Genomic DNA, 22,712 nt, shown 5'->3' on the forward strand with positions numbered 1-22,712 from the left:
ATGGCTTTATAACCTTTTTCTGACTGATAGATTTCAATTACTTTGTTTAAAAATTTCTTTGGATTCTTTTGAGGAACCTTTGGTCTACTTTACTTTGTTAGGCATGTCCTATTTAATTGATTTCTTGATTGAGAACAGGTGTGGCAGTAATCAAGTCTGGACGTGGCTCGGGAATTTGAACACTGCTTCCCAAGGATGTGATAAACCACAGTTAATTTAAGTTTTAATTGAGGACAATCACTTTTTCACACAGGGCCCTGTAGGTTTGGATTTCTTTTCCCTTAATAATAAAGACGTTCATTTAAAAACTGTCTTTTGTGTTTACTTGTTTTATCTTTGTCTAATATTTGAATTTGATTGGTGATCTGAAACATTTAATTGTGGCAAACATGCAAAAGAATAGGAAATCAAGAAAGGGGCAAACAGTTTTTTCACACAACTGAAAATAGTGTTCTAGCTATACATTAGCTGACATTATACAATATGCGAAAAGAGGATTATTTTTTATTTTGTACAGTATTAACTGTAGAACTAAATAAAAAGGCAAAAATTACAAGTGTGTAATGTGATCGTATAACGCAAACTACAGGCACTGTCAGGTTGGTGCCGTTACACTGATTAAAATGATAACTGAGTTGATGATATCCGCCTTGTGGTTGTTGTTTAATCTGTATTTGCAGCTTTCAGTTAATAACATATCTGTGCTCCGGGGTGGCCTGTAGGCAGAGCTTTATGTGGTGCTCTATTCTTATATTCATACTTATGATGAGCTTAAATTACAGCTCAATAAACCTTCAGTAACCTGCCTCCTATTTTCATTACTGTGATTGGGTAGTTCATAACGTCGTGTGGTGTTTTGATAGATGCTACTGTGCAAGCACCGGCACCATTTTCCTGCAGTAAATTTTTTTTTCCTCCAACATTAGGAGCGTCTAACTGGTCTGTAGGAGCCAGAACTCTTAATGGTAGGTTGGTAGGGGATCAAATACTTATTTCTCACTGCAAAATGCAAAAAAATTTGTATAATTTATACAATGTGATTTTCTGGATTTTATTTTTGATATTCTCTCTCTCAAAGTTAAAATTAACCTACCCTTAAAATTATAGACTGTTCATGTCTGTCAGTCGGCAAACTTACAAAATCAGCAAGGGATCAAATACTTATTTCCTTCACTGTATATGTTATAGTTGTACTGACTGCATTCTGCCTCTTCAGACACAATCACGGGGGCATTGATTCACATGATTTATTACTACACAGCAATTTTTCCATACACTTAGCATAACCATGCAGCTATAGATACCCTTTGTATCCCATCACCTTTAGCTTTTTAATTTTTGCAGTTGTTCCCTCTTTATTGTTCATTTTTGAATTATTTCATAAATAAACATTATGTTGATTTTAAATATATATTTAGTTATGTGTTATTTTGATCGGAGTACGTGTTCGTCCGGGACACAACAATTGGATTGTTTAATCTTTGCTCATTGTAATCTGATCCCGCAGTGAACTGGTAGTTTGTCTAGTTTTGAGAAAAATGAATGTCATCAATTAGGAGTAGTTGAAGAAATATTTATTTGATAAGATGTTTTACGTCAACTATATTTGGGTATACTTTTGGTGTTATAAAGTTTATTAAAACTATAGTGACCATTGTCAGTGATCCTTGTTGTCCTTTTTACAAAATCTGTAAATTTGTTTGGTAACGCTGAGTCCATTCCAACAACAACGTAAAGTTCATTATGGTGTACATACCATGTCAGATATGTCTAGGAACTGTCCAAATTCCAACTAATTTTCAGTGGATGCTTCCTTTTCATCAGCATTCTGCCAGCACCATAGATGTTGGAACTTACCCTCACTTCCCATTATACAAAGTTCAATGACTGGTCTGCCTAAATCTGAAAAGCCCACCTCTCTGCTATGTCTGTATGCAGTTTGTAAGGCAAAGAAAAGGCGCAAAGACACAAAGACCCACTACCACTTCCTGCCATCCGCCTGGTCAGTAATCAGCAAGTTAAATAGAAGTGAGACACCTAGTGCCCAGCACATTTGAGTAATTTTAAAACAGTATTTTTTGTTTTTAATAAAGTGATTTGCAAAATGCCTAGTTAGCACATTATCCATCAAATTAGATAAAATTTAAAATTACACTATATTGATCAATTAATGCAGTTGCCTCTCTGTATGAAGTCCTAAATATTTGCTGCACTATTTTAATACCAGCCACGTTCAAAGCAATGGATTTGGTTCCCTTGTCGGATTGAGTTACGGCCTGAGACAATCAAGTGTTTATCCACAGTTATTTCTTATATCAAGTATTAGTTTCTCTTTTTTGCTGGTAGATGGTGAGAAGCATCATGTATATTTATTGTGATTTATGGACATTTTTATTTGTAAAATGTGATATATTAAAAGAATATATAATTTTGTGCAAATATACAATATATTTCTAATAATAAATATGCGCAGTTGGCATCATATATTTTTTTTATAGAAGATGACTGTTAGGCCTCTTTTCCACTTGCGAGAAAAACGGACGAGTGCAATCCAATAAAAAAAATCGGATTGCACTTGGACCAATGTTATTCAATAGGTGACATTCCATTTGCGATTTTTTTTCTCAGCTGAAATCGGACTGAGAAAAAAATCGCAGCATGCTGCGATTTGCTGCGAGTCTCGGACGAGACTCGCCAATGCAAGTCAATGGGTGCGAGAAAAAAAACGCATGGAATACAGACCTTCCGTATTCCATCCGTTTTTTACGGATACCTTACCATTCTGTGGCATAGAACACTGTAAATAGTCCTGTAAATGACTGTATAAAAATAGTTGCAGAGAAAAAAAACGGATTGCATACGGATATCATACGGATGTAAAACGGATGGTGCGATTAAAAAAATGACAAACGCATACTTTTCATCCCTTTTTTTCAGATTACGGACCGTTTTTTTTTCTCTCAAGTGGAAAAGAGGCCTTATAGGGAGATTCACCATTACCTAATAATCACCTATAATTCTGTAATAAAAGTGCATTACCTATGGTGCAGAATGGACCTTCGTAGCCGGTTCCATTACAATCACAGATGTAGTGGCTATATCTCTCTACACAGCGAGCTCCATTCTGACATTCCATCTGGGGATATTCACAATAGCCAGTGCAATTGGTTCTCACTCCTATAGTTTCATTGGCCTTGCCTTCCAGATCTAGTGTCACTCCGTTCATTCGAAGTCCGCGGAGACATCCAATGTAAGGTTTCATCTTGTAGTCTGCTGACCCTGGTGAATTGAATGAACACTAAAGTGTGTGAGAGGTTAGTGATCTCTAGTCATGTTGGGATTTGCTTAAACTTTTTTTATGTAGACTTTAGTAATGTGAAAATAGAGCCTTATTAAAAGAAGTCGTCTATGATAAGGAACCGTATTAATCTTGCCTACAGGTTGAGTCGGGTATTGCAGCACAGCACCATTCATTTGCATAGAAGTGATTGGCAATGCTAGACACTACAGAAATCGAAACGTTTCTGATCTAATTTTGAATGGCCCCTTACAATTGAAGCAGGCTCGGACTGGCCCACAGGGTAACAGGGGAATCCCCCAGTGGGCCCCTGTACAGATCTGGGCCCCCAACCCCACTGTATGGGCAGTATTTGGCATAATTCACTCTGTACAGAAAAAAAGCAGCATCTCATCATTCATTAACCATGCTGCCCAGTTTATTATTATATAGAGATATAGGTAAATTTGTGAACGAAGGTAGTATAATATTTGCACGCAGGTGACAAGTGGATCCCCCAAAGTCAGTGTTATTGGTGGGCCCTTGTCATCCTAGTCCAACACTGAATTGAAGTGTCAATCAAAAGCTTTGTGAACAAAAAAAGCAGCATTTCTTTCTAATCCCGGACAAACTCTTTAAATAAACATTTTAAGTCCTGTAGCGTTTCCCTTACTTCGGGTCTTGGGGGACACTCGCTTTGCACGGGAATAACGCATACAGGCACAATTTTTCCACAAAACAGTCTATTCCGGTTTATTAATTGTCATAAACCATAACACAAACAGTTCATCATTTATATCAACGGAACACTTTAACCACCGATAGTCTGTTCCAATGGCAGATCCGTGTCTGCCCGTAACCCCTTGTTACCTGGAGTTACTTTACAGGAGCTCCGGCTCCACACAGTGACTCCTGCCAGTGCTGGTTTACAGGGAAACTGCCTCACTGGGATCACCGTCCTTGTGACCAGGGCACCACGGATAGTCCAGAACCACAGTAGAAACTGTAGCTTCCCCAACAGAGAAACCGTCTCAGGCTCTGTAGATGCAGCCTTCCCATGCGCTTCCAGGAAGACCAGTCACACAGGTACTTCCAACACACAGGCCATCAGTCCATGATCTTACCAAGTGCTTACAGGACTCCGTCCATCGGCGGATAATCCAACACTCTGACCATTCCAGGACTCACACTCTTACCAGGTGCTTGCAGGACTCCAGCCCATCCCAGGACAGTCCAACACCCTCGAGCATTCAGTCCATAGCCTCAACAGTGCTTCCAGGACTCCAGCCCACTTCAGGACAATCCAACACATAGGCTAATGCAGGACTCACGGTCTCAGTGCTTCCAGGACTCCAGCCCATACCAGGACAATCCAACACTGACCGTTCATCAGGTCCACGGTCTCAGTGCTTGCAGGACTTCTCCAATGCCAGGAGACTCCAACACCGACCATCCATTACCTTGCACATGGACCCAACAGATCCATACACAGGAACCACACAGGAACATGTGACCCACACCCTGGTCACATTACATACCTGTAACCACTCCCCTGGGTGGGAGTGTGGGTGTGTCTGGCTAGTCTGACCCTCCCATCTCTCATAACTAGCCCTGCCAATCTCCTATTAGAACTACACAATTACTTGTGGGACTACAGGTCCCAGAACACCAACCAAACTTCAGACTGACAGCGCAGAGTGTCTTCCTCTGCAACACACACACTGGCCATTTACACTCCTGCCGGACTTTGTCTCATCACATTTATGCCTCCAAGCGGATCTTGAAGTGCACACACCGTGCCCCCTGGCTGTAACGTGGGTCACCGCACCACAGTCCTCATAATATATTTTGTTTCTCAGACACATATACCAATTCTACCTTTTACTCACCTACAGACAGGAGACGATCATATGAAGTGTTGAGATATGTCTGGAGGGGAAAGTTGCGGATCACCCAAGGCATTCTGTCCACCTTGAGACGGGCGAGTTTCACGTTCATTTCAGCTTTCACCTCGTGCCATTCATTGTCATTTAGGGGAAAAGGATATTTCACTGTTACATTTTCATGACCATTCCCAATATCGTAGATGAAAACCAAGTCTCTTGTTGCTGGAGTAGAAGAGAAAATAACCAGACTTTAAGCTTGTGTTAACTAACATAAAAAATGTATTTCTGAAAATATATTTATGGCGCTCAAAACTCAAGGTGTCATATTCTACAGATAAGACACGTGAGCTTTTCACAGAATGATGCTATACACAGTGTCTGCAAATTGAGATTCTGGTTTGGCTATTATCCTAAGTCATGTGACAAGGCTCGGTAAAGGGTCGACATTGACTGTTAGGATTGCTACTTCCAATAGGTGGCACTAGAGTTCTAGTTCTCTTCCTCTCTGAAGAGACAATTTGCATATTTTTCCAGTGGAGCATTGCGGCTTTAAGTCTCCTCACCTCGACATGCTTATCATGTCACTCTCCGCAAGGAGAAACGATACTTCTTGAATCCTAGTTCTAGTTAAAAAATTCACTGGATATATTGATAAATCTACAAAATGCATAAGGCTTTTGCATTGGGAACATTTTCAATGTTTAGTAATCTTTATTTATTCAGTAAAACTTCTAGAATTGAAAATTCCACATTAGAGACACTACTGCTCCCCGTGTGAGACAGCTGCCTCACCAAATGTCCCAGTCCGAGTGAAGCAGCGACAATAGATAAGCTAAAAGGTGCCGTCAGACGGACGTATAAATCAGACCGAGATCAGAACGGAGTGCACGGACTGGTCAGCCGCTCTCCCCTCCTGAGCATGAGAGCTGCATAGAGATACATGATGCTGTCATGATTGGGTAGGGAGAGCAGCCGGCCATTCCCTGCACTGCATTCCAATCTTAGTCCGATTTATATGCTATCTGACTGCGTCCTAATAAGACTCATTCTTTATTTTGTAATGGAGTCTTTAATCAGTAGATATCAGTGAAATATTATCAGCTGATTGACATATCGAAGTCTTACTTCAGATACATTTTTAGGAGGAAAAAATTTTTTAACACCTATTCTGGTCAGAGCTACCAGGAGCGCACTTACTATTCATCTCAATCCTGATGAAAATTTTGAAGTCACTTGCCATGTTTTCAAGAAATGTCCCAGACAGTGAAGTGGTTTTGAAGTAGAAAGAGATGTCCATACTCTGGTCTGGCTGGAAAGTTGGGTAAATGAGGCTGGCGGGTTTCATAAATGTCACTGCGTTCCAGCTATTTTCTGGTGTCAGATGAGGAGAAAACATTATGAAAACCATACTCTTCATAACAGGGACAAGCGTGTGTCATTAGTGGTATCTTCTCAGTACGACTAAAATAGATACCACTAAGATTTTAAAGTTTTCATTTTCCACTTTCGAAAAAGCAGAATGTAAAAATAATTTTAAAAAAATAGCCATGGATCTACTATGCTCCTAAGGTTTATAACTTTTTATCATAAACCTAAATAAATAAATTTGTAGGAAAGTGGCCAGCCCCTTTAAAATTAATAGAACAATTGAAAATTGAAATATTGGGCTATAGGCAACTCTTACTGTCTCCATAACAACGTAGAGGTCCAACAGAAAACGAAGCCTCGGAGTTGGAACGGTTTGTATCGCCCACAACAACTTGGGTAACTGGTAGATGATCACGGAATGTCAGTAACCCTTTGTCAAATCTCCTAAGATAATTCACAAAAAAAACATTAACTAGTACATTATATCTTATGTCATGTTGTTTTTCTTTTTTTTTCTAATTAGTACTAGAATGTCCTCTTATGGACCCCTCATTTTTCACATTAAAGGAGTTGTTGAGGCTTGGAATGAAAGTCTGAAGTCACGCTATGACAGTAGACCTCTGAATCCTGACAGCGTACGGTGTGCAGGACTCTTCCGTGATGCCGTTGAAAGTGGGCGATTTGCATACTTGCTGTCACGTAGTAACTAGACATGCTCGCCCTTGCTCAATAGAAGTGCACCGAGAGAGGACGAGCACGTCTAGTCTGAATGTGAGCGGAAGTATGCAATGCGCATACATGCAGCAACACTGAAAAAACCTAATAGTAAACACACCACATTCTCACGATTCAGAAGTCTGCAATCATTTAGGACTGGCTGCAGACTTTCATCCCAATCCTGGACAATCCCTTTTAAATGGTCTTAAAAACCATTGCTTTCAGACTAGAGATGGGCAGTCCCCTGGATGTTCAAGTTCGGCCGAACAGTTAAAAAGGTTCAGGTACTAAAACAGTACCCGAAGCAGGACCCAATTAACTTGAATGGGGAGCCCGAACATCCAGTGTTTGCCATGCTTTGATTTCACCAGAAAGTCCGTGTTACTGTTCGGGTTCGGCCCCCATTACACTGGGTGTTTGTCATGCACATGACAGAGCAGCAAACACTGCTTCTGATCGGTGGTAAAATCATTACCACCAGTTAGACAGCCGCGGTTCCCATGATGTAAAATGACAGCGTGAGCCCACAGCTGTGACAGGAGGTAAAAAGTTTACCTCCGGTCATTGGCGACAACTGATGCGATTAATGCTCCCATTATACAACGCCTGCTGCCGTTAATAACAGGGAGAGAAGACACCGGCTGATGAAAGTACTCCTCAGCCAATGCCTGCGCTATAAATAAATAAAAAAAAGTCAGCGTGGGTTCCCTTATATTTCTGATAACCAGTCAGTCAAAACTGACAGCTGTGGGCTACAACCCTGTCAGCTTCAGCAAGGCTGGCTATCAAGAAAAGAGGGGTCCCCACACAGTTTTTTTAATTATTTAAATAAATAATTAAGAAAATGATGTGTGGTCCCCCTATTTTTGACAACCAGCCAAGCTAAAGCAAACAGCTGGAGGCTGGTATTCTCAAGCTGGTAAGGGGCCATGGATATTGACCCACCCCCAGCCTAAAAATAGCAGCCTTCAGCTGCCCAGGAAAGGCACATCTATAAAATATAACATTCATTATGTAAACTAGAGGACAAGTCACTGAGGGATCAGTAACCTGTCAGCAGTCTTCATTATGAATAGCTAAGCAGAGCACCATATGAAGACAGCCACATGTCACCACAGAGCACAAGTATATAATTAACTCAAAAAATGAAAAACAGGATTTTTGGTTGCTTACCATAAAATCTGTTTCTCGGAACCTTCATTGGGGGACACAGGAAACATGGGTGTATGCTGCTGTCACTAGGAGGCTGACACTATGCAAATAAAAAAGTTAGCTCCTCCTCTGCAGTGTACACCCTACTGACAGGAAGTAGGATATTCAGTTAGTGAGAAAGCAGTAGAAGAAGCAGCGTGTAAAAGAGAAAGAATAATAATATATTATAATAATAATAAACTTTATCTATATAGCACCACAAATTCCGCAGCGCTCCACAGATTAACAGTTTCAAACACTCAAGGAGTGTTCAAAGAACTCAAACGTAAACAGTATAACACAATAAACAGAGCTGTTCAACTTGGGAGGGTGCTATGTCCCCCAATGAAGGCTCCGAGAAACAGATTTTACGGTAAGCAACCAAAAATCCTGTTTTCTCTATCGCCTTTCATTGGGGGACACAGGAACCATGGGACGTCCCGAAGCAGTCCCTGGGGTGGGAAAAACAGACTTCCATCAGGTCAGAGGACTCACCACTGCCGCCTGCAGGATCCTTCTGCTCAGGCTGGCGTCCGCCGAAGCATAGGTATGGACCTTGTAGAATTCAGCGAAAGTGTGGATGGAAGACCAGGTTGCCGCTTTGCAAAGCTGTAGAGTGGAAGCCCTGTGGCGTACCGCACAGGAAGCGCCGACTGCCCGGGTAGAGTGTGCCTTTATTTCAGGAGGGGGCACTCTGTTCTTGACCCGGTAAGCCTCAAAAATCGCCGTTCTGATCCAGCGAGCAACAGTCGCCTTGGAAGCCGGCAGGCCTTTATGAGCGCCATCAGGGATGGCGAAAAGAGAATCCATCTTTCAGAAAGCGGCCGTGCTACCCAGGGAGATCCTCACTGCCCCGACGAGGTCGAACCTGTTCAACGATCGCTCCAGAGGATGAGTCGGAGCTGGACAAAAGGAAGGTAGAACAATGTCCTCATTGAGGTGGAAAGGTGAAAACCACCTCGGGAAGGAAGGAATGCAGAGGCCTGGGACCACCTTGTCCTGGTGGAAAATCAAGAAAGGAGGTCGGCAAGAAATGGCTGCCAACTCGGAAACACGGTGGATCGAAGTGATGGACACAAGAAAAACCACCTTCTGAGATAGAACTGACAGGGAACACTCCCTGAGAGGCTCAAAGGGGGGAACGTCCAGCACAAGCTTTAAATCCCATGAATCCTCAGAGGCCCTGTACGGAGGGACAGCGTGGGCTACTCCTTGAAGGAAGGTCTTAACTTGTGGCTGAGATGATAACGTCTTCTGAAAGGGAAGAGAGCGCAGAAACCTGGCCCTTTAGGGAACTAAGAGCGAAGCCCAAATCTAGTCCTTCCTGAAGGAAAGCCAAAATGGAAGGTAGGTAAAAGGACATAGGTGAAAAGCGGTTGGACTCGCACCAACGAAAGTAAGTCTTCCAGGTACGATAGTAGATCCTGGAAGACGAAGGCTTCCTAGCCTGGATTATAGTGTGACTCATCCAGGCCGAAAGGCCGGACGCTCTAAGAACTGTGGTGTCCACAGCCACGTCGTTAAACTGAGCGACCGATAATTTGGGTGGCAGATAGGACCCTGAGACAGCAGATCGGGTCTATCTGGAAGGTGCCAGGTGGCATCCGCGAGAAGATTGATGATCTCCACAAACCAAGAACTCCTGGGCCAATCTGAGGCGATCAGAATGACCGGCACCCCTTCCGCCTTGATCTCTTTCGACAGCTTGGAAAGCAAAGAAAGGGGTGGGAACCGATAGGGGAGCACAAACTGCGACAAAGAAATGGCCAGAGCGTCAACACCCCTGCGAGAGGATCGCGGGACCTTGGGATGACCCGAGGGACCTTCCTGTTCAATCGGGATGCCGTGAGGTCCACTTCCGGAGTCCCCCATCGAAGAGCAATCCGATAGGAGACCTCCTGAAGTAAGGACCATTCCCCTGCCGCGAGACCTTCGCGGCTGAGGAAGTCGGCGGCCTAAATGTCCACGCTGGGGACATGCACTGCGGATCTCACCAGGACCGTTGCCTCTGCCCAAAGGAGGATCCTGGAAACCTAGGCCGAGGCCAGAGAACTCCGAGTCCACCCCTGATGGTTGACATATGCCACTACTGTGGCATTGTCTGTCTGGATTCGAATTGGCAGGCTCCTGAGAATCCTTACCCAGTGAAGGAAAGACAGAAAGGTGATCTGGAACTCGAGGACATTGATCGGCAGAGAGGACCAACAACCCTGGAAAAAACAGGTGACAAAGCCCAGCGCCTCAGCCGAGCAGGCTGGCGTCTGTCGTCACCACCTGCCAGAGAACTGGAAGGAAGGATCTGCTCTGAAGGATCTGCTCTGGGATATGAGAAGTGACCTTGGCCACCAGTCGAGGAACCGTTTGACCCGGGAGAAAGCCGGATCGGATGAAGCAGGGAGAAGACAGACCTGTCCCCCTGTGATAGAATAGCCTGCTGAAGAAGTCTTGAATGTGGGGAAGGGAAATCACTTCCGATGTTTCAACCAACCTCCCCAGGACCTTCATGGCCCATCGGAAAGGAGGGAAGCCAAGAACCCTGGAGCAAGCGAACTTCCTGACGAAGGAGGGATATCTTGTCTTCGGGAAGGAAGACTCTGGTCTGACAAGTGTCGAAGAACATGCCCAGAAATATGAGGTGCTGAGAAAGAATAAGACGGGACTTCTTCCTGTTGACGAGCCACCCGCAACGGCTAGAGTGTCGGGGAAGATGGATAGACTTTCGGGAGCCTGAAACTGAAATTCCTGAGCCTCCATGGAAGCGATTACTGAACGAGGGAATTCCATCCTGAAGTGTCTCGTCCTTTTCCGGTACAAAGAGATTTGAAGAGAAGCCTGTGAACCGTTCCTGTTCTGGGATGGGAACGATTACCCCGGATTTAAGGAGGGGAAAAATGGCTGTAAAGAAACCCAGGACTAGAGCGGAGTCTCTTGGAGGTCGGGATTCCAAGAAAACGATCCCGAGGCCATGAAATGAATCTATTTTGTATCCAGAGGATACAAGTTCCCTGACCCATGCATCCTCTACTGAAGAGACCCAGACGTCCCTGAGGAAGAGGAGATGGCTGCCGAGCCTGGGAAACGGGCTGGGGTCTAGACGTGAGTCATGCCTAGGTGGAACTTCCAGTCCTAGACCTGGAGAATCCACCTTAGGAGTAGCGGGAACGCCAGGAAGGAGTGAGTCCAAAGAATACCTTCTTTTCTTAACGTGCCTGTGGTCTCTGCTGTTGCAAAGAGGAATTTGATGCTGTGAAACGACGAAAAAGGCCGAAAAGACCGAAGTTGCCGCCTAAGGGGAAGTAGGTGAGGTCTGGAGAAGGGAACTAGTGCCGCCAGTGGCGTCCTTAATGATTTGGTCCAGATTGGAACTGAAAAGACGTGATCCTTGAAAAGGCAGGCTCGTATGGGACTTCTTTGATGACTCTTGAGCCAAACAGTGCGACGGCTGGCAACAACATTACTGGGTGCCTGAGCAGCAGATGACGCGACGTCCAGGGAACAAATTATTCCCCGGCGTGAGTAATCTGGGTGGCAAGTTCCACCAGCCGGTCTGGTGGAGCTCCGGCTTGAATGCCCCAACAGAGTTGTTCAGCCCCTTCGGATACAGACTTTGAAACCCAAGTGGAAGCAAAAACCGGGCATAGGGATGATGCGGCAGCTTCAAAAAGCCGACTTCACAAAGGATTCCATGATCCTATCGATGGAATCTTTCAGAGCCGCCCCACCGGACAGCGTGAGAACTGTGTTGGTGGCAAGTCTAGCAGCTGGCGGATACACAGAGGAAGAGGTCATTCTCTATCGCCTTTCATTCCGTTTGGCGATGAGATCTGGAGGAAAGAGATATGAGACTCCGAGAAGCTTGCCTCTTTGAGAACGTCTGGTCGAATTCTCTCTTTCTCTGGCCAGAAGCTCCTCGAATTCAGGATGAGGAGCGAATACCTTGGGAGGTAGTTTAGACCGTCTAAACGAAACCGCCTGATCTGCGGGTTCCGTAGAGGAATCTTTGATGCCACAGGTCTGATTGGTCGCTCCCATGAGGCTTTGAACCATATCCCTCATGTTAGCTATTTGGTTTGAATCCGGTCCCAAATTATCCTCCGAAGGTGCATCAGAGAAAGCCTCGCCTGACTCCGGGAGGGAGGACCAGGGGGAAGTCGACCACAGAGAAGGACCGTGGGGCGAGATGGACCGAGAAGAGAACTCAGGCCGGTGTTCCTGTCTGGATCTTTCGCGGCCTGTATTGGAAGTCTCAGATGGAGCTTCTTGCGACCCGCTGGCTACTACGGAAGTCTGCAGGGGCAACCGATTGAGCATGGACACAAGGGTCTGGGACACCCGTGTGAGATCCGCTACTGATAGAGACAGAGAGGAGGCCCAGCCTGGGGTGGGGACTTCACTCTGAAGCGGAGCAGCAGGCGGGGGTTCTGGGCGGTGAGCATAATGTGGGTTGCTGCAGGCCTGCCTGAGGGAAGCCTGCGGATACAAGACGAACACAGAAAGTGTTTTACTAAGGCACAGGAAGTAGGGAAAAAGTAGGAGGCCAGAAGCGACCTCCCTTAAAATTAGACCGAACGGGCCCCTGAAGAAAATATCAGAAGGTTACAGGGGAGATTGTCAGTCTGCGGTGCAGAGCTACTCACGGCAGACGCTACAGTATCCAGATGGAAGGCTGCACGGCTTGGAAGATTCTCCTCAGGAACGATAGCCCCTAGGAGAACAGGCAATCACATCTGGGGCACCCTTTTGTCCAAAACTTGTTGAAGGCCTTAAGAACAGCAGTGGGGAGATGCGAGGACGCTGGAAATTCGCGGTCATAAGCTGCGAAGAAAACGTTCCTGGAGCTGAACTGCGGCTGCACGGGGAGTTTTGGGTGGGGCTAACCGCCAGGCCAGGAGCACCAAGATGGCGCCGGTGGGCGGAGCTCACCGAAGATTGTCGGGCGGGAGAAAAGCCCGCCCGAGGGAAAGAAAGTGGGAGGAGTCGCGGTGCCGGAAGTAGGCCCCGGTAGAAGCCGGGGCCTAAATTTGAGACCGGTGACTGCCAGGAAGGGACGCGGCGGTGGGAAAAGTGCGGATGCCGAGAAAAAGCGGTGCGGCCACCCGCAAGGCCGCCGCACCAGGACAAAAAGGCACATTGCGGCCGGAGGAGAAACCGGTGCGGCTGCCTGCGAGGCAGCCGCATCGTGTCAGAAAGGGATAGTGCGGCCGCAGGAGGAAAGCGGCCCGGCTGCCTGTAAGGCTGCCGCGCCAGGCAGAAACAGTGCGGCCGCAGAGGGAAGCGGCACGGCTGCCTGCACGGCCGCCACCCTGGGTCAGAACACAGTGCGGCCAGGGGAAAAAGGCAGCACGGTCGCCTGCAAGGCCACCGCGCCGGAGAACAGCGCGGCCAACAAAAGAAGCAGCACGGCCGCCACGCGAACAGAGCAACAACCCCCACCCCACGTGTCCCCGGCGGCCGATACACAATCAAAGGAACGGGAAAACGCTGACCAGGCCAAGGCAGCCTGGAAAAAAATCCCAAGGGACCCCCAGACGACCACCCCGGAACTGAGGAGGGACCTAGAGGCACTTTGAGGGTAGGAATACTCACCTAAAACATCCCACGCCATCCTTACTAACCTCAATCTGGGGAAAATATCGTCTCCTCCAACCGACAGGCTCTGGTGGGCGAGTGGGTGGGGGACGGATGCAGGACCGGACTTCTAAGCACGCTTGTGTGCTAGGATCTTGGTCCTGCTGTGGGATCTATGAGGATACGGGGTGGCAGTACACGCCGTACTCATAGTCCGTATTGTGGGACTACAGTTGTGACTGTTCACCCTGTATCCCTCTAGAAAACCTGAAAGAAAACGACGCACATTGAGGTAGATAAGGGTCTAATGAAAGACCCGTGTCCACCTCCTACTGACACTAAGCTAAACTGAATATCCTACTTCCTGTCAGTAGGGTGTACACTGCAGAGGAGGAGCTAACTTTTTTACTTGCATAGTGTCAGCCTCCTAGTGACAGCAGCATACACCCATGGTTCCTGTGTCCCTCAATGAAAGGCGATAGAGAAATAAAGATTAAACAGCCACAAGTCAAATTTCATCAACCAAGGTAAAATTTTTATCAGTAGAATGGCGCAGACCTGACACTGTGTGTAGGTTACTGTGCACAATCCTGTTGACAGGTTCACTTTAATTGCTAAAAAAAAATCCATTAACACTACTATTTTTAGAAAGCAGTCTTACTCTGCAGCATTTCCAGTTGCCTAAAACTTCTACATACTGTATAATGTTTAAAGCCATGTTTTGATGTGAAGCACAGTTGTTAAATCTTTGTGATTTATTTTTTTTTATAATTTTCTAAGTCATTATTCATAAGGCCTCATTTAGATGATTTTTCACGCACACAAAAAAAATTAGTTTCGTCAATCTTTCTGATCCCATTTTCATATGTGTTTGGTTAGTAGTCCAGTCAAAATATGAAAAAAAAATACTTTACCCTGAACAAATTCCAAGAATGCGTTTTATTGTTTTTTTTGGTAGTATTACATGTAGGGAAAAACATACTAAAAGTTTACCAAGATAGGGTTACCACAAAGGGTCCAAATGTGGCGTCAAAGAATATGGCCGCCAAAGCTGTAAAATGTTAAATGCAACTCGCCTTTCAGTGTCTGTCATATTTCTTTTACAATTACTACTATTATTATATTTATTATTTAACGATTTATTTATCTTCTTTTACAGAGCTGAGAATGATAGAAAGTCAAGAAACTTGCCCCTTATGCAGCCATGAAGTAAAAGATAATGGAGAAAGAGTGGTGATTGGTGCGAAAAGAGCTGAAGGGATCAATAAAGCCAGTATTGAGAGGGCGTTAGCACTGTGTTAGCTGCTGGAGCAGTGGTGCACAAGAGATGTTGTATGACCTACATAAACAAGACTTGCATAAGAAAGATACTTCCGTTCATCGTTCACCTGCCAAGAGAGGTGCACGGGTGTCTACTGCAGGGCCGGCGTCAGCACCCGGCGCACCTGGGCAAATGCCGGGGCCCTAGAGAGAGAGGGGGGCCCACTCACGCTGTCATAGATACAGCTGGGAGAGCAGAGCAGGAGAACATGCTCTCTCTGCCCACAAAGTCACTGCTGGCTGCGTTCTCTTACCCCTATGTGCCAGCTCTGACACAAGCATCTTCTCACTCTGTCAGTGCAGCCAGGCAGGCACACATAGGGGTTAAGAGAACGCAGCCAGTGTGACTGTTTGTGGGCGGAGAGAGCCCCTGGCTGGCTGCAGTGCTGAACTTATTATCAGGCAGATTCCGGAGGAGCTCCATCCTAACAGTGCCTGAGTGAGTGCAAACTAAAGTATCCAGCAGTGGTTGGACTTGTGGCTCAGTCTGCTGCTGTCTGTCTCCGCTGCCTAAAATGTGGGTGATGTCTGGAGGAGGAGATGGTGGAGAGCAGCCTGCAACCTGCAGCCACCCAGCTCTCCCAGAACCCCAGAATACATGCATTCCTCACCAACCTGCACCAGTGGGGTAGGAAGAAGCTTAACCTCTTCCCATCTGTATGAAGGTTATTGCTGAACCTTAAAGATAACAATCTGACCCGCATAAATGGGGTTAACCAGATGCCAGGAGGAAGGGGAGCTGCTGCAATGGATAAAACTGAGCTGTGGGCTGTATGTTGGGGCCCTGTGGTCCCAGGCTAGTGACTGGAGGGACTCTGCCCAGTGCTGGCATGTGGGTGATTTCTGCGTCTCAGCTTCTCTCCTCCACATCACACTGTGCAGTCACAGCAACATTGGTTGTCTCTGTCCAGGTCCCAGCAGCTGCCACTGCTCCCACCAAGGACATGGCATCACTTAACCCTTCCCCTGTGGCCACCGGCAACAAATCCACATTATTCCTTGATTAAATCAGGTTCCAACCCAATAGAGGAGCAGACATTTCCTGCTGCCATTAGGGTCCGGGAGGGGGTGACATTGGCTGCCCTGCTACTCTGTAGTGGGGGGTGACAAGTGTAACATGGGGTAACGATGACGGAGAAATGCACAGGATAATAGTGAGCGCGACAGAGGGCAGTGTATGGTATGGAGGAGTCAGGGGGTGGGCTGCAGGATCCCCCCATACTGTACATGACTGCTCGGGACAGGGAGGCGTTTAATGAGCTTCTAATGACAGGGCACTAATTGGGTCATTAGGGTTTGTGGAAAGGATTCAGTATCAGGTCCCTCATTAATGCCCGAGCCGCCTGTTACTTTGTAGCACAGATCTGTTGGGGCCGCAAAACCAAACAACGTTGTTTATGTAGAAAAGTCTTTGTTTCATAGAAAAACTCAAAACAGAAAAGCACCTCTCCTGTATATATACACTGCACAGCACCTTTCCTCCTGTATATATACACTGCACAGCACCTCTCCTGTATATATACACTGCACAGCACCTTTCCTCCTGTACATATACACTGCACAGCACCTCTCCTGTATATATACACTGCACAGCACCTTTCCTCCTGTATATATACACTGCACAGCACCTCTCCTGTATATATACACTGCAGAATTTACAATAGCTGTCACTCATGTAAGAAGTGAAATCTGGCATTGTACTATACATTTCTCTGCCGTATCTGGGCATCATAAATCGCCCGGGGCCCTCGAAAACCTGGAGCCGTCCCTCGAAAACCTGGATCCGGCCCTGGTCTACTGGATCCTATGATAGCACGACGCAGTGTTTGTTCTGTGAACATGAAGTGGTGAGGACAAGATCTAGTAGTGATTTCGATGACTATAGCTTTGTTGAAACGGATGGATTTGTAAGGTCCATCATGTCACATTGCAAACAGCATAATTATGACTGGGCAATCACCATTCAAGGGAGAATCGTGTACTTTGGGAAGGACTTACATGCTGCAGACTGTCTGTATCATCGTTCATGTGACATTAACTTTCGGACAAATTACGTAATTCCTATGCGTCATGGTGGTGGATCTACTACAAAGAAACCGCGGAAGGTAGGGAGACCGATGAACATGGACCAAGAGCAAGTGTTCTTGAGAATGTGTGCATTTCTCGAGGACAACGATGAAGAGAAACTGACTGTCACAGATCTTGCAAAGAAAGTGACGGAGTATCTTGTAGAAGGAGACAGTGCTGCCTATAGTAATAAATGGCTGAGGTATAGGCTGGAGGAGAGGTATGGCGATTCGCTATTCATAGCAGAGTGTGAAGGGTTGCCTAACATTGTAACGTTCTGTGAAAAGACCAGAATATTCCTGAGGAACTATTTCCGTAGTCAGGAAACGGATGAAGAAGCCCAGAAGAGAGCCATCATAGAGACTGCGGCCAAACTAATCCAGAGCAATATCAAGTCTAAGATCCCATCTTCAACCGATGAATATCCGAAGACTTCTTCGCTTGAATGTCAGTCTGCCTTAGATTATCTCCCCCTGAGTTTGCTTTGCTTGCTTGAAACCCTCTTCGTTGGAAAGGACATAGGACATTCACAGGAAGGTCGCAAGCATTGGACAATCAGTTGTTCAGGTTGTATGTCCCAGGGCTGTAGTAGCTCTATTGCAGCTTGGGTTAGCAGTCCAGCTACATCATCATTTCAGGTCTCGATTTCTTGTAGACAGTCTCTCAGCCATGGGATATTGCTCATCATATTCTGAAGTTCAGCAATTCGAGGAAAACGCTGCCGCTTCTGTTGGCCAGAATGTACTCGGTGGTACCACAGACAGACTGGATACGGCACTGCTGTTCGCTGCGGACAACGTCGATCATAATATCATCACGTTAGATGGGAAGGGGACTTTACACTGCAATTGTTCTCGTGGTTGTAGTACACTTCGGTGCACTTGCAAAAGACACGGACTTACCTGTTCACGGGTATGCGGACCATGTCAAGAAGGGCATTGTGACAATATGAGTGAGGAAGCAGTGTCTGATGATGAAAATAGTGACTATTGACCTGACACGCTTATTCAGTGATCAAGTAGGTCTTAAAATGCACTGTGTATTAATGCTATAATTTCTAGAAATGTACATATATGTCATGACGTCATTGATGACGTCATGACCTCGCCTGTCCATGTAGTTAGTATAAAACTTTGTATAAAAATTGTTATATGAAAATATATAGTATACAAAATGCAAACTCTTCTGTAACCTAAAGCTACAGCTTTGAAATAGGGAAATATTCGTTATTTTTAGTGCGATGGCTGTCATCGTCTTATGATGTCATAGTTAGGACCTTTGTGGTGATTAATTTATGGAAAACTTTTAACATGTTGTTCCCCACATATAATAGTAATAAATTAAATAATAAAACACTTTCTTGGAATTTGTTCCGGGTCAAACCGTATTTTGACTGGACTATAGTGGCAGTTTTTATCAACAAGGTTTCATCAATGATTTTGTTGTATGAAAAAATAAATAAATTGCAAAGGTTCTCGTATTTATTACAATGTTAAAGGGAATCTATCAGGTTTTTGCAACCTCATCTGAGAGCAGAATAATGTAGGAAAAGAGATCCTGATTCCAACTATGTATCCCTTTGTGTCACATCCAGTAAACTATCAGGCTATGTGCACACGTTGTGGATTTTGCTGCGGATCTGCAGCAGCTTTCCATACGTTCTACAGTACCATGTAAACCAAAATCCGCAGTGTACATGCTGCAGAAAAAAACGCGCGGAAACACAGTGGTTTATATTCCGCAGCATGTCAATTCTTTGTGCAGATTCCGCAGCGGTTTACACCTGCTCCTCAATAGGAATCTGCAAGTGTAAAACCGCAGGTGGAATCCACAAAAACCGTGGAAAAAAACACGGTAAATTCGCAGTGCAGTTTACCTGCAGATTTACCAAAATCAGTGCGGAAAAATCAGCACACCATTCCACAGCGTGTGCACATAGCCTCAGAGTTCTTAGATATAGCATGAAGTTGGGCTGAAAAGCTAACCACCAGGCTCTCTATGTACATTGTCTATAGACAGCGAGTTACTTATCAGAGTAGTGGGAGTGGTCGGACTAGGTCTCATGCACTGGTGTAGCAGCAGTAGTCGGAGTAGTGATACGGTCCTGGTGGTAAAAACTTTCATTTTAAGCAAAAACCAGCACACAGCTTAAAAACTGACACATTGCTGAATTCAGTGTTTTAACCTGTAGCTCATGCTATCCTCAAATTACATAGCAAAAACCTACTGACAGATTCTCTTTAAAGGGAATCTATCAGCAGGTTTTTGCTATTTAATCTGAGAGTAGAATAATATAGGGAAAGTGAGCCTGACTCCAGGGATGTATCACATAGTTTAATGGGTGCAGCAGTTGTGACACAATAAGATTCCTTATTTGTAGCATATAGCAAAGCTCAGAAAGCTAGCCCACACCAGACTCTCTATGTACATTTTCTATTGAGAATAAACTGCTTATCAAAGAAGGGGGTGGAGTCTACCACTGCTCATAAGAGCACCAATCTGGCAGTGATAATCCCCAGGTGATAAAACCTTCATTGTAAGTAAACAGCACACAGCCACCTAGGAGCTGAAACACAAATTACAACTATCTCCTGCTGTCTTCAGAATTCATAGCAAAAACCTCCTGACGGATTCCCATTAATTACGGACTGCACATTGATGGATAATTTTGATCCATGACTTTGATCAAAAAAGGACATGTCTGTAAGATGCGCCAATTCCGGCACTTAGCCTCTCTCTTCCCACTGCCCTGTAGCAGTGGCCTATGGGGTAATAAGGGGTTAATGTCACTTTTGTATTGTAAGGTGACATTAAGTCGGCTTAGTAATGGAGAGGTGTCAATAAGACACCTATCCATTCCTAATCCTATAGTTTCTGGGGTGGCTGTGGGCAGATGTTTTAGCCAGGGGCCATTTTCTTCCGTGAAAACATTCTTTTATTAAATACATACAGGTCCCAAATTTTACACACACATAGTACTAACTGTATTAACCCCTTCCCGACCTGTGACACAGCGTATGCGTCATGAAAGTCGGTGCCAATCCGACCTGTGACGCATATGCTGTGTCACAGAAAGATCGCGTCCCTGCAGGCCGGGTGAAAGGGTTAACTCCAATTTCACCCGGCCTGCAGGGACAGGGGGAGTGGTAGTTTAGCCCAGGGGGGGTGGCTTCACCCCCTCGTGGCTACGATCGCTCTGATTGGCTGTTGAAAGTGAAACTGCCAATCAGAGCGATTTGTAATATTTCACCTAAAAAAATGGTGAAATATTACAATCCAGCCATGGCCGATGCTGCAATATCATCGGCCATGGCTGGAAATACTAATGTGCCCCCACCCCACCCCACCGATCGCCCCCCCAGCCCCCCGATCTGTGGCCCGCTCCCCTCTCCGTCCTGTGCTCCGCTCCCCCGTCCTCCTGTCCGCTCCCCCCGTGCTCCAATCACACCCCCCCGTGCTCCAATCAAACCCCCCCGCACTCCGATCCCCCCCCGTGCTCCGAACCACCCCCCCTGCACACCGATCCACCCCCCCGCACAGCGATCCACCCGCCCGCACACCGATCACTCTCCCCCATGCTCCGATCCCTCCCCCCCCCGTGCTCCGACGCCCCCCCGTGCCCTGATCTCCCCCCCCTGTGCCCTGATCTCCCCCCCTTATACTTACCGATCCTGGCGGGGTCCGTCCGTCTTCTTCCCCGAGCGCCGCCATGTTCCAAAATGGCGGGCGCATGCGCAGTGCGCCCGCCGAATCTGCCGGCCGGCAGATTCGTTCCAATGTGAATTTTGATCACTGTGATATAATCTATCACAGTGGTCAAAATAAAAAAACAGTAAATGACCCCCCCCATTTGTCCCCCATAGATAGGGACAATAATAAAATAAAGAATTTTTTTTTTTTCACTAAGGTTGGAGTTAGAACTAGGGTTAGGGTTAGGGTTAGGGTTAGGGGTAGGGTTAGGGGTAGGGTTAGGGGTAGGGGTAGGGGTAGGGGTAGGGTTAGGGGTAGGGTTAGGGGTAGGGGTAGGGTTAGGGGTAGGGTTAGGGTTAGGGTTTCGGTATGTGCACACGTATTCTGGTCCTCTGCGGATTTTTCCGCAGCGGATTTGATAAATCCGCAGTGCTAAACCGCTGCGGATTTATGGCAGATTTACCGCGGTTTTTCTGCGCATTTCACTGCGGTTTTACAACTGCGATTTTCTATTGGAGCAGTTGTAAAACCGCTGTGGAATCCGCAGAAAGAAGTGACATGCTGCGGAATGTAAACCGCTGCGTTTCCGTGCAGTTTTTCCGCAGCATGTGTACAGCGATTTTTGTTTCCCATAGGTTTACATTGAAATGTAAACTCATGGGAAACTGCTGCGGATCCGCAGCGTTTTCCGAAGCGTGTGCACATACCTTTAGAATTAGGCTATGTGCACACGGTGCGGATTTGGCTGCGGATCCGCAGCGGATTGGCCGCTGCGGATCCGCAGCAGTGTTCCATCAGGTTTACAGTACCATGTAAACCTATGGAAAACCAAATCCGCTGTGCCCATGGTGCGGAAAATACCGCACGGAAACGCTGCGTTGTATTTTCCGCAGCATGTCAATTCTTTGTGCGGATTCCGCAGCGTTTTACACCTATTCCTCAATAGGAATCCGCAGGTGAAATCCGCAGTAAATCCGCAGGTAAAACGCAGTGCCTTTTACCCGCGGATTTTTCAAAAATGGTGCGGAAAAATCTCACACGAATCCGCAACGTGGGTACATAGCCTTAGGGTTAGGGTTGGGTTGGAATTAGGGTTGTGGTTAGGGTTAGGGGTGTGTTGGGGTTAGGGTTGTGGTTAGGGGTGTGATTAGGGTTACGGCTACAGTTGGGATAAGGGTTAGGGGTGTGTTGGCGTTAGAATTGAGGGGTTTCCACTGTTTAGGCACATCAGGGGGTCTCCAAACGCAACATGGCGCCACCATTGATTCCAGCCAATCTTTTATTCAAAAAGTCAAATGGTGCTCCTTCCCTTCCGAGCCCCGACGTGTGCCCAAACAGTGGTTTACCCCCACATATGGGGTATCAGTGTACTCAGGACAAACTGGGCAACAATTACTGGGGTCCAATTTCTCCTGTTACCCTTGAGAAAATAAAAAATTGCTTGCTAAAACATCATTTTTGAGGAAAGTAAAATGATTTTTTATTTTCACGGCTCTGCGTTGTAAACGTCTGTGAAGCACTTGGGGGTTCAAAGTGCTCACCACATATCTAGATAAGTTCCTTGGGGGGTCTAGTTTCCAAAATGGGGTCACTTGTGGGGGGTTTCTACTGTTTAGGCACACCAGGGG

The 22,712-nt window shown here is 46.0% G+C and overlaps 1 protein-coding gene across 1 annotated transcript in view; it reads right to left on the minus strand.

Moving 5' to 3' along the window:
* The window catches only part of CNTNAP1 (contactin associated protein 1), a 217,797-nt gene that overhangs the window by 34,609 nt on the left and 160,476 nt on the right, over positions 1–22,712 (minus strand). Inside the window, exons 15-18 of the mRNA XM_069751911.1 lie at positions 6,848–6,975; positions 6,361–6,534; positions 5,167–5,385; positions 3,040–3,279 (exon numbers count right to left, since the gene is read on the minus strand). Of these exons, the coding sequence (XP_069608012.1) occupies positions 3,040–3,279; positions 5,167–5,385; positions 6,361–6,534; positions 6,848–6,975 (761 nt within the window). The remainder of the gene's footprint in view (positions 1–3,039; positions 3,280–5,166; positions 5,386–6,360; positions 6,535–6,847; positions 6,976–22,712) is intronic.

The sequence above is a fragment of the Ranitomeya imitator genome, chromosome 2 (genome assembly GCF_032444005.1).
Source record: "Ranitomeya imitator isolate aRanImi1 chromosome 2, aRanImi1.pri, whole genome shotgun sequence".
Classification (NCBI taxonomy): Eukaryota; Metazoa; Chordata; class Amphibia; order Anura; family Dendrobatidae; genus Ranitomeya; species Ranitomeya imitator.